This window comes from Brassica rapa, chromosome A06 (assembly GCF_000309985.2).
Source record: "Brassica rapa cultivar Chiifu-401-42 chromosome A06, CAAS_Brap_v3.01, whole genome shotgun sequence".
NCBI classification, from domain to species: Eukaryota; Viridiplantae; Streptophyta; class Magnoliopsida; order Brassicales; family Brassicaceae; genus Brassica; species Brassica rapa.
The window spans coordinates 6,978,039-6,989,732 of NC_024800.2; the positions used below are offsets into that span (position 1 = coordinate 6,978,039).

Sequence of the window (11,694 nt, forward strand, 5' to 3'; positions counted from 1 at the left end):
CGACTCGAATCCGACTTGGTTTTTATAATATCTGAATGTGATTTTTTCAAAATCTGAAAAACCGATATTCGAATGGATCTTACCCATATACGAAGGGATACTCGAAAACCCATGCATAGCCTAATATTTTTACAATTGTGTTCATTGATTATGTTTAAAAATTATTCATAAAATTTACAAGGGATTTAAATGTGGTATATTTCTACTCATTAAAATTAATTTTAAATATATTACAATGTTCATATGATTAACATTTTTAAAATATTCCATTATAAAAAAAATATATTCTGTAAATATCCTATAAGAATGGAAGAGAAATATTGTAGGTAAATAAGAAAGATACATAAACTTGATACGGAAGTAAACATTATTTTTTATAATAAAGTATAAATCATATGGCAAATGTCAAAATCATGCATATATAAACTATTTAGGAAAGTGTAGATATATACTATTAAATAAATCCGATATATAATGTTAATTGTTAGATTTTGTTAGATTTTTTGGATGGATATTAATTAATATCTATATTATTAAAAGAGAAGTACCCATTAAAAAATACCCCTAAGTTTTTTTTAACTTATTTACAATTCTATGCCACTGAAAATTAAATTAAACTACATATTTTAATGTTTGTCTTTTCCAGTTAAATTAATGAGTTTTCCTTAATCAAATTTAAACTTAATGTCATTAAATAAACCTACATATTTTAGTGCTTGTCTTTTTCAGTTAAATTAATGAATTTTTTCTTAATCAAATTTAAACTTAATATCATTAAATAAACCTAAAAATACATCATATTTAAATGAACATAAAACATCATATTATAAAAAAAGCCAATCAATAAATACAAACTCAAAATCCAATATATTCTATTAATCAAAACAGAATATCTTCAATGTCGTATCTTTAATGTACCTATTAAATATAGAAACTATAATCATAATTACACTAATTATAAAAATAGATTTGATTACAACCAATTGATCTATTACTTCGGTAATTGATTTGCTTGCAGAAGAGGAAACAATAAATTTAAAATTTGTAAAAATATAAAGATATAGAGATTCCAACCAATTGCCTATATTTGCGTATGATTTTCGCATAATATGCTTCAAATTGAACATTGAAAAAGATAGAGAATTTTTTTTTAATCTTTTACCGATACAGAACTTAAACAAAATGAAGAGTTAAATTAAATGTAATTTTTTTTGTTACACTTCCCAGAAAAAATGGTTACAACATGGACTTTCATAATATGACCTTTTAACATATTAATGTTATGGACATTTAATAAATATCTTGACAAAAAACAGAGATTATAAATAATTTATTATTAATAAAATTATGAAATTATTTACAATTTGATGACTAATTCATCGCCCTTTTTTATATGTTAAATTTTTCATAGAAGTTTGAAAATCATTGTATTTTCTTTAAACATGTATAACTAATTTATAATCTTTTATGCCATATTAAGTCATAATATAATATTTTTCATATTTTACATTAATAACCATTGTTTTTATATATCGTCTATAATTATCTAGTTACGTCTGTTTGTTCTACTTTTTATATGATATCGAATATTCGTCATAAATAAATGGTTTAAGATGCCAAAAAATTATTTACTTGGTAAATATAATACATCAAATATTATAAATACATCTTAGTTAAATAAATAACCAAAAACTGAAACCGTTTGTTCGGATATGAAAAAAAAAGAAACTCTTAAGTTTGGTTTTTTGTTGGTTTCCTCTCACTGTTCCAGTTCAAGACATGATACCAGTTAAGGTTTAACTGGATTATACACTAAAATGTTTCCAAGATGGCATATGAATCGATTTGTATTGGTCCAAACCATACTCGTCATTATAGTCATCAGTTACAGAAAACGGTTTAGTTTATTAATTAGCGAGTGAGGGAAAGAGAGAAAATATATCGAGATAACAAATTCACTAGAAACGAAGAAAGATGCAAGAGGAAGAAGAAGAAAGGAGAAGCACATGATAAATTGTTAGAAACGAGGCATTTTTCCTCTCTTTCGTAACGTTTCGGTAGCGTACCAGTAAAGTTTTCTATTTCTGGAAAGTTTTTGTTTATTTCCCTTTCTACCCTTTTAGATATACTATTATTCTTTACCATTTTTATCAGAACCATAACCATATTAACTACCAGGCCGTTGCCCATCTTACTTACCCACTTACTTGGGCTAGGCCTGATTATAAAGGATAAAGCGTGAAGAAAAAACAGCACAAATGATCTTTGGGTCTATGCATATATTCTGATATGTATATGGTTGAAATGTGAATGATATATCATGATGAATTGCTCTCTTCCCAAAATGTGAATGATACCACTAAGGATAGATCCCAAAAACTTCAATGCAAATCATTACCAATTACAATGTATGTGACTATTAAATAGATCAAACTATGGGAAGAAATAACTGTTTTATTTGTTTGCCTAGAAGACTCATATATATAATACATACAGTTTAACTTGACTCCTTGTGCCTTCACTCTCTTTAATGTCTGGTATAGATAGATGTGTAAACTCTTGAAACCTAGAAAAGCAAAAGTTGAAGGACTATCACACCATAATGAACTTGAGCTTAATTTATTAAACAAAAATATGGTAAAATTTATGGTTGTTTACCAAGAAGATTAACGTAGCTTCGGCTTTTGTATTGAAGTCCTTTAGTAGCGTGTCATATGTTGTAACATGTGAGGACCGGATGTCTGCGAAACCAATTGCTCTGAACTTGGCGATGGTCTTAAGAGATGGTTTTGACCATTTGGGTTAACCATCATTTGTCTATTAGTTTCTTTAGAATTGCTTGCATTCGTCTCCGATTTTGAGGATTCCATCAAAGCACGCACCTGACCCCAAAAACAAAAACAAAAAGAAACTTGAGAGCTCTATAAATTTGACTCTACACAGAAAGATGTGAATGATATGTTTTAGCTTACCATTGCAAGTCGCTTCTTGTGGAGATCTGTTGGTGCCTGCAATCAGTATCTTGGAATCAGCACGTTCACAAATACTATATTCTTGGAGAGTTTTATAATGAAAATCACTTACGTTTTTTGTTTGGTGTTTATCCTCACTTGAGAATCCAGGAATTGTCAAGTTCAAGTTTTTCTCTGCATATATTGTAACCCAGAGCGAACAGGAAAATGAGTAAGCTACTAATAATCAACCACATGAAACACAGCTCAAGATGTACAAACCTAGGTGGAGTAATATATCCTTCGGTTCCAATATGGATGATTTACGATGCTTAGCCAAACTACATGCAAAGGAAGTCACCTGCAATCAATTATTATACAATTAGATAGGCTAGAGATAGTTTTCCATGAATATGGAAAGTGAAAAAAAAAAACTAGAGGTAGTCAATAACTAATAATTGACATTAGCTTCTTACCGAATCAATGAAGTCATCCGCTACCTCCAGAAGGAGGTCTTCAACATCAGGATCCAATTTAGCATGCGCATCCACCTGAAAATCATATACAACTTGATGAGATTTTATTTTCTTCATATATAAACGACGAAGAAGAAGAAAGAAGAAGATAAAAAGACAAGCCTAGTAGGATAATCACCTGCGAAACCAGATCCTGTATCTTTCTTTTGCCAAGCAGTTGATTTGTTGCTTCTGTTCCTTGGCTGGAACTACCACCTGGTGTTGTTGTACCGGACTGTGTCACATCTGGTTGCGAACCTGTTAAACTAACAGATTTCTGCGCTGCATGACTCGTCATCCTTGGAGATGGCTGTTGTTGATTTACTGACATTTGCTGCTGCTGCTGCATCTGCATCTGCTGTTGGGGTTGCTGCATCTGCTGTTGTTGATGGGATTGGCTCATCTGAGCCTGGCCCATTTGTGATTGTTGCTGCTGCTGCTGTTGATGTAGCATCTGTATTTGCTGCTGATTCAAGGACATGGAATTTTGGTGTAACTGAGCAGAGGGCATTTGCTGCTGTAAGAGTAGAGCCTGCTGTCTTTGACTCTGTTGGAGCCGGAATGATTGTGAATTGGGACTGGTTATTCCCGACATCTGCTTCAGCCATTGCTGCTGCGCCATCATGCCAGCTTGTCCATTTTGGGCCAAACCCGGTAGCTGAGAATTCATGAATGCGAGGGAAGAAGGTGTTCTCTGCAGGTTCTGGACCTAAATAGTGGATTGCAATCAGGCAACTCTTTCTTTTTACTTCAAAACTGAATTCAACGGATCATAAATACACTCCTTCATTTATAAACATACAAGTCAGGTTTTACAATACCTAGTAAAAACATGCCAAATTCAAGAATCATTCTAGCGTCATGCAGGTATATTTAGTAGCCATTAACAGACAGTGTATCTATCAGCCATAAGGTAGCAAGTAGTTGACAATTTGAGAGAAGTTAACTATAATTGGCCAATTCAGGAAGCTAATAAGACTTCTTTTTTGTAACTTCATACCTGAGGGGAAGTAAGAGCGTTTTGCTGTGACAATTGCTGCCTCATCTGCGCAGGGTTGATCCGCTGCTGCTGAGCATAGAGAGCAGGATTACCTCTCATTTGCGAGCTCAAATTAAGTGAATTCATCATTCCCATTCCTTGAATCCCCTGTAACTGTTGTCCAGAACTTCCTGGATGAAACTGCGTACCTTGAACCATCCCAGGTTTCTGCCTCGGCTACAAAGGAAAGCTCATTTGTCTCAGAATAAAGAAAGTAACTTTTGTTTCACCACAACAAGATGTCAACACTCTTGTTGCATAGAGAAGATTCAATTCAAAATCGAATGCAAATACATAAAAATCAACAGTCTGACACGCTCGTTCTCAATGCTTACTACAGGAACCAGAAAAAGAAACCTAATTTACATCATGTCTCAACTTAATCAACAAAGGGAAGCATACTAAAGTAAGAATGCAATACCGAAGCTGCCAATAACTGGGACTGAATATTCATCTGAGCAGCTGCTCCAGCAGCACCGTTAAGCATAGGCAAGTGACCACTTTGACCAACCAAACCCGCCCTCGACAAATTCGGGTTACCCATCTGCTGATTCTGCTGCTGAACTGAACCCGACCCGCCAAAGTTCATCGTCCCGTACATCCCAGCCTGCTGCCTCAAAACGTTACCGTACTGACCCTGCTGCTGCTGCTGCTGAATTTGATTAAGGCGAGAGACGGAAGGAGATCGCTGGAGAGACTGAGCTATATGGTAATTCGACATCGGAATCTGCTGCTGAGGACTCATATGCTGCTGCTGTTGCTGAAGAATCTGCTGCTGCTGTTGCTGAGATAGCTGCGGAATCGAGGAGGAGGAGATTTGCTGCATAATTTGCTGAGTCTGACCACCGAGTTGTTGTTGCTGAGTCTGGGCCTGCTGATCCAACGGAGAAGGCGACGGGATCTGAGCTCCAGCGGCCGGGTTCGGTTGCGGATTGCTGATGTTGTTCTGGATTGCACCTTCGGTGTTCGTTACAGCCGCCATCGCCGGAGAAGCTGCGGAATTAGAGATCGGAGGTGTCATGTGTTGTTGTTGTTGTTGCGATGAGGAAGGTGGAGGTGCGGAGGATGCAGGGGAAGGTTCCATTGGATTAGGAGATTGGAGAGACTTGGGTGACAAAGACGATGAAGGAATAGCTTCCGCCATTAGAAACTCAGGTGTGTGTTTTTGATTGAAGGGTTTTTGTCGATTTTTCTCTCATGAATCGGAAAATTTTCCCGAGAAAATATCCTCTTTCTTTTTTTTTTCTTTGTTTGTTTAATCCCAGTGGGGAGAAAGAAGAGAAGTAATCTGAACCGTACACGTCAGCTGATTTAACACGGGAGGTTCCCCAGAGAGTGTATCTGAACCGTACACGTCAGTATTATGGACAAGACACGAAACGAAGAGCTTTTAAGTTGTAGATTGATTACCTGAGGATTTAGTGTGCGTAACGTCCATTAGATTTATGATCTCCTCCTGCCACAACTAAAATGATGGGATATATATATAGGCAATGGTGACTTCTCAGAAGCCGATTCATTTGTTTCATCTTCTAGACACTTTCCAAGGGTAACAGAGAGAGCTTTGATGGATGCTTCGTGCGTGCAAACCGCTTTGTTTGAGCCATTTCAGTGAGGTTAAGCATTGTAACCTTTGTCTTTGTTGTTCGCAACGACGTGAGGTGATGCAGATGCTAGAGACATCGTTTGACCTATGTTCTTCTAATTAAGGCTCTCTTGATGTAATTTACTGCTGGTAAGCGTTGAAGATTTTTGTCGGAAGTTTTACTCTCCTCCAAATATTTGATCGGGAGACGTAATGGACAAAGCGAGATCAGAGTGATCAAAGGCAGTTACCTGAACTGAAGTTAAGACAGCGTCTTATTAAGAATAGTTCCTTGTTGAAAAGGATGTAAAGTGATGAAAGATATGATTTCGCAGTCTATGGAACAATTATGGAAGTAAACTAACTCACCAAGCACTTTCTTAATTAATGCAAAAAACGTTTTGTACATGATAATAAAAACCTTCAAAGCTTATCCCAAATGTTCGAAGTACATCTACAACGCAATCAGAAGTTACATGGCCTGTAAATGAACAAGTACTAGAGGTTAGAACAACACTAAAGAAAGTAGAGTTAACACATGCAAAAGCGTAAGCCATTTTGCCTGATGCTTACTTGGAGTATTTTATATCAGTAATCGACGCAGGCGGGATAAGAGGACGATCGAGAGAGAGATAAAATTTGAGGTCTTGATGACGGGATCGATATCGAGGAACTGCGAAGGACAAAACAATCCCCTATATATTAAAAGAGAAGCATTTTTAAGAGTTTCCTTAAAGGTGTATTGAGAAGGTGTCTGACGTAGCTTCATGAGAAGCTTTTATTTAGCAAAACGCTTACGTGTCACGCAGAGAACGTTTTTCACAAAAATATGGATTTAATGTAAACAATTACTTTCCTTTAAAAGAACTACGATATCTTTGACACTTTTCTCGACGACGTTTTTACGTTATAAACTTCCAGCTTCGAGTACTTGAGTTTCTTTTCGACGTTATCACCTTCACCTTCATGCTAAATATAATCATAGAGGCGAGAGGTGTTGCTGCTTGATGAGTACTTGAGCTTCCTTCTTCCTCGATCATTTTCGAGTAGAGATACAACTCGGTTTTGTTGTTGCTCGAAGAGGTAATCTCTGTTTTGACGAAAGGTGTTCACTGTAAAACGTTTCGATGGTTAGTGTAGTAGTCTTCCCGAGCCATGAGAGCTCTGCATTATAAATTTTTGTTAGGATATTACTTTCTCTATTTGTGCATCGGAGGCGGGTTAGTTTTCATGATATAACCGCATATTCCTTTTCATACGTGAACAAAACTAACTTTTTGGTTAAGTTCTAATTTTATAAAATTTTGTTGAACTGATAGAACAAGAGAGTTTGGAATTTTTTTTGTATGTAGGTGTAACTGGAGAATGCTGTCTTTGATTATTATTTAATTCAGGCGTCCTTTTTTTAAAAGATCAGGAACGTAAAGAAGACAACTTTGACGAAGACCCACCAAAAAATCACAGAGCTTGGATTTGAACAAGAAAAAAAAAAAAAAAAAAAAAGAAGACAGAGATAAAGAAAACAAAGGTGGTAGTGGAGAGCACACGTTCTTTTTTTTTGGAAAAAAAAATATTGATGAAGCACACAGCAGCGAAGCAAAACAAAGAGGATGTGAGCTTTGTTTTTGTTCCTTTCCTCTCTTTTATTTATTTTTTGTTATTAAGAACATATTATTTATTTTCGGATTTATGAGAGCTCTGCATTAGATTACACTGAAGAGGAGAAGAAACTTACATAAAAAAATCACCAGCAAGTCTCATGTGTAATTTAAGAAGTTCACGCTTACGTGATGCCAAGAGATATGAGCAGAACACTTTAATTGATCGAGAAAGAAAGAAGCTATTATGTTGCTTCTCGAAGAGGTAACATATCTTGATATTTTATCTTGCGTAGGAGAAGTCTTCAATTTTTAGATATATTGACTATGTTGCTTACGATATTTTATGTTTAATTAACAGAGGAGATTCGGCAACTTTGTCCAAGAACAAGTGTTTTAGCGTGAAAAGTATGACGATTTATTTCTTTTATATTTGAAACGACACTGTTTTCAAGCTAGCAAACAATTTACTAAAAATAATTGCAGGGACAAGTAAGGCACAGACAATTTGCAGGCAGATCAACTGTAGTTTATGCGCAAGACCTTTCATGTGTACTATGATGATCCATTCAAGTCTATCAAGGTTATATGTAGTCATGAAGCTGCTATGTACACCATTTATACTATTATAAATCTGTAATTTCAACCGAAAGGAGCTCTTTATACGCATGTTTTTAAGTAGACAATTTTTCATAGAAAAAAAATTAATATTTTGTTATATTTGCTTGCAAAATTTGGTTCGGTACTAACCTTATCCATGTTGGCTTAACCGGACTATTATGCTTTTCAGATTTTTACTTGGTATTGTTTCCTTTTGTCCTATATCCTCTCATGGTTGTATTCGTATTTCCTAGAAATATAATCATAAAAACAAAATATAAGTAAAATAAATTAAATTTCATATATCATTTCGGTGTATATGATATATATATATATATATACTGTTTATTCTTCGTCACTTATATTTATGGTCGAATTTATATATTGCCTTTTAGTCACATTAATATCCTTATTTTTTCTCACAAGGAAGTCCTTTTGTGCATTACATAATAAGTGCCCCATTTTCATGCAAGTAAAATAAGATATGCATTTAGTATAAATCTCACTGATATATTTAGCATACAACCGAAAGGTTAATTGCCTGTCTCCAAAGATCGTAGGGTATATAATTTATGTATTCAATTATTGGAATATTACATTATCTATAATAACATTTTTCTCAAACGGCCAAAACAATATAGAAAAATATAGAAAGCCTAAATATTTTAAGAATTACATAAGGTATAATATATATAGTGTTTCTATATTCACAGGCACATTCAATTTATTGCAAAATTTGCATCCCAAGTAAAATATATCAAAATATGGTAGCTTTAGTAGTATAGTAAGCCAACCAGATTTTTGGCAACAATCAAATTCAAGTTTGGTTCTCCATGATAGATACTGAGTATGTGCTCTGTATTTTCATCTTTTATGTTTACAACACTTCAGTTCATCTAAGATAAAGCATTAAATTTTGCAGTTTAACTCAAATTTTGTTGCTTATGGATCTGTAGCTGAGAAGTTATATCAATACATGATTGCTTCAAATGCAAATGTTTTAATTTGTGTACTAAAGCTATGGCGAATTGAGAGAGATAATGATAAATTTTATTTTTATGAAATTTTGTAATCCTGCTAGAAATGTTTTTTAGTTTATGATCAGAACTGAATTGTTGAGTTTTATAGGCCGCTTCGGATATCTAACAACTGTTGAAGGCTGTTCGGATATTTGATTTGATCTTGAGATAATAAAGTACTACAAATCAATGTGAGTGTAAAATGATTTAAAAATATTATAATAGCAGTAGTTAACATAATTAGTATATTTTAATAGTATTGAGGTTAATTTTTTTTTGTTTTTACTTTCAGGATTCCATTCCTCGCATTTTAATTCGACTTCAAGAGAGTCGAAGACTTTAATTTATTATCTTATGAAATTTTTATTTATTTTGGGTGTTTTTATTGAAAATTAATTATGTGTTTTAGAGGGTAGAGTAACATTCAATTGCTTTTATGCTTTAATTACGTTTTTTTGAATTTCGAGAGCTATACTTTATTTATTTGACACAATTATGGTTTTGCTTATAAAATTAGGGATAATCTTTTGGAAGTTGATCAACATCAAAACGAGTCATACACTCCGGTGAACACACATATATATAATCACGAATCACAGAGTCGATAACGTCATAATTAAATGAATCATACCTTTAGTTTTGCTTAAACTTCGTTTAAGGTATACTTTATGTTATACATAATCATAATATATAATTTTAATAATGATATAAATATCTTATCCCGCGTAAAACGCGGGTTACTACCTAGTTACGAGGTATTTATCCTTACCCTTTGGGGATGGATTGGAAGAATGATATGACGATAGTGCCCTTACGCCAATAGTCCATGTTGTTGACGCATTTGCCACCGCTTAACAACCTGCCGTTTTATTTTTTCCCTTTCAACGGCATGTTGTTCAACCGAACTTGATGCAAACAACACAGCACGAATCTTTCACGGGTCGGGTTTTGTTTTTGTTTTCGGGTCGGAAAGACTCGATCCAGATTGTGAGGCTTCTTTCACCTCCGTATCTCTGCCAAAAATGAGATTCAGAGTAAGTACAAGCTATAAAGATAAACATTTTTTTTTCTTTTAAAGGAATCATCAAAGTCACGCTTTAAATATCTGTCTAAAAAAAAACTGTTTGCCTACAGAAGAAAACAAGTGTATTCTTTTATTACTAATTTTTATCCTATACACAGTATTCAATAATTGTTGTCACTATAAATTATAGCTAAAAATAATCAATCTCCAGAGAAAATAATATTCTCGTTCTCCAACTGCTTTCTCTCATCGGAGCTCTCTTTTTCTGGTTCTCAAGGTAAGACAACTGTAGATCGAAACTCTTTTCAATTTTTTTCTTGTTTAGAGATATGTTTTTTGCTTGGTATTTTGAATTATTAAGTTTATGGCTATTTCTGGAACAGCTTCTTTATATAGATCTCTTTCCCCCTTGTCTCATCAGAATAAAAGCTTGTGTTTTTTTCCTCCACTTTACAAAATTCATGACCTTTTCCACCTTGATCTTGCTTGGGATCTTGTCTTAAATTGAGGGGTTTGAGATTGGAATTAAAGTATATATGTACTAATAATGGAATCTTTATGTGAGATTAGAGCTCTGAAATCAAATATAAGATCAGGTCAACGCACTCTGTATTTGGAGTGGTCAACGTCATCTTTCTTGTAAACCGAGTCCCTTTCTTAGCTTTTGTTTGTTTCTTTGCATTTTTACAGGAACCAAAGGACAAGATTCTGAGCTTGGTGGAGGAGGAGCCTAAAGATGGAAGGAGATGTGTTCTCAGGGTTTGGTGAGAGACACAACATGGATGGCAAACTGCTGCAGAGTTTCCAGAAGAGCTTTGTGGATGTTCAAGACATTTTAGATCAGAACCGGCTGCTGATCAACGAGATCAATCAGAACCACGAGTCCAAACAGCCTGATAACTTGGGTCGAAACGTCGGTCTGATCAAAGAGCTCAACAACAATATCAGAAGAGTGGCTAGCCTTTACGGCGACCTCTCTCATTCTTTTGCAAGATCGATGGATGCTTCATCAGAAGGTGAATCTAGTGGAACCTTGAAATCTGATGGCAAAGTTAACCAGAAGAGGTTTAGATCCGGTTAGTATATATAAACCGAGAGCCACCACCCGAAGCTGATTAAAATTCAAAGAGTCAGAAAGAGAGTTTTACTACTGCAATATCTCACTGTTGGAAAATGATAGCTACATACGTTTCACCAAGATGATTTTCATTTTCAGATTAATTGTTTGTTTGTTTGTTTTACTTTGAAGAAACTTGTTGTAAAGTTCACACATTTCAGTTTATGATTTGGTTTCTCCATTGTTACCATTGTAGATTCAAACCCCATGTGAAATTTACTTTGTTGCAGCTATTTGAACTCTAAG

General features: G+C 34.4%; 2 protein-coding genes across 2 annotated transcripts; one reads left to right on the forward strand and one right to left on the reverse strand.

Annotated features, from left to right (window-relative positions):
• Positions 1-2,311: 2,311 nt before the first annotated feature.
• On the reverse strand, positions 2,312-6,323 carry LOC103872529 (transcription initiation factor TFIID subunit 12b). Its single transcript, XM_009150945.3, has 10 exons — positions 5,916-6,323; positions 4,927-5,846; positions 4,467-4,682; positions 3,606-4,175; positions 3,428-3,502; positions 3,234-3,312; positions 3,085-3,146; positions 2,973-3,008; positions 2,659-2,882; positions 2,312-2,566 (listed from the first exon to the last, which is right to left on the reverse strand). The coding sequence occupies exons 2-9, from the start codon at positions 5,647-5,649 to the stop codon at positions 2,700-2,702; spliced, it is 1,944 nt and encodes a 647-aa protein (XP_009149193.1). The 5' UTR covers positions 5,650-5,846; positions 5,916-6,323; the 3' UTR covers positions 2,312-2,566; positions 2,659-2,699.
• Positions 6,324-11,021: 4,698 nt separating this feature from the next.
• LOC103872531 (protein ELF4-LIKE 4) lies at positions 11,022-11,629 on the forward strand. The gene has a single exon (XM_033272574.1). It carries the CDS (start codon positions 11,068-11,070, stop codon positions 11,410-11,412), a length of 345 nt encoding a protein of 114 aa, XP_033128465.1. The 5' UTR covers positions 11,022-11,067; the 3' UTR covers positions 11,413-11,629.
• Positions 11,630-11,694: the final 65 nt, after the last annotated feature.

What these genes read in the sequence shown, in the direction of transcription:
- LOC103872531 (XM_033272574.1), top strand. Translation starts at nt 11,068, where the DNA reads ATGGAAGGAGATGTGTTCTCAGGGTTTGGTGAGAGACACAACATGGAT.
- LOC103872529 (XM_009150945.3), bottom strand. Translation starts at nt 5,649, where the DNA reads ATGGCGGAAGCTATTCCTTCATCGTCTTTGTCACCCAAGTCTCTCCAA. An exon ending in ACGCTCTTACTTCCCCTCAG is followed by an intron (nt 4,176 to 4,466) that starts GTATGAAGTTAC and finishes TCCACTATTTAG; the next exon opens with GTCCAGAACCTGCAGAGAAC. An exon ending in ACAAGAAGCGACTTGCAATG is followed by an intron (nt 2,883 to 2,972) that starts GTAAGCTAAAAC and finishes TTTTGGGGTCAG; the next exon opens with GTGCGTGCTTTGATGGAATC.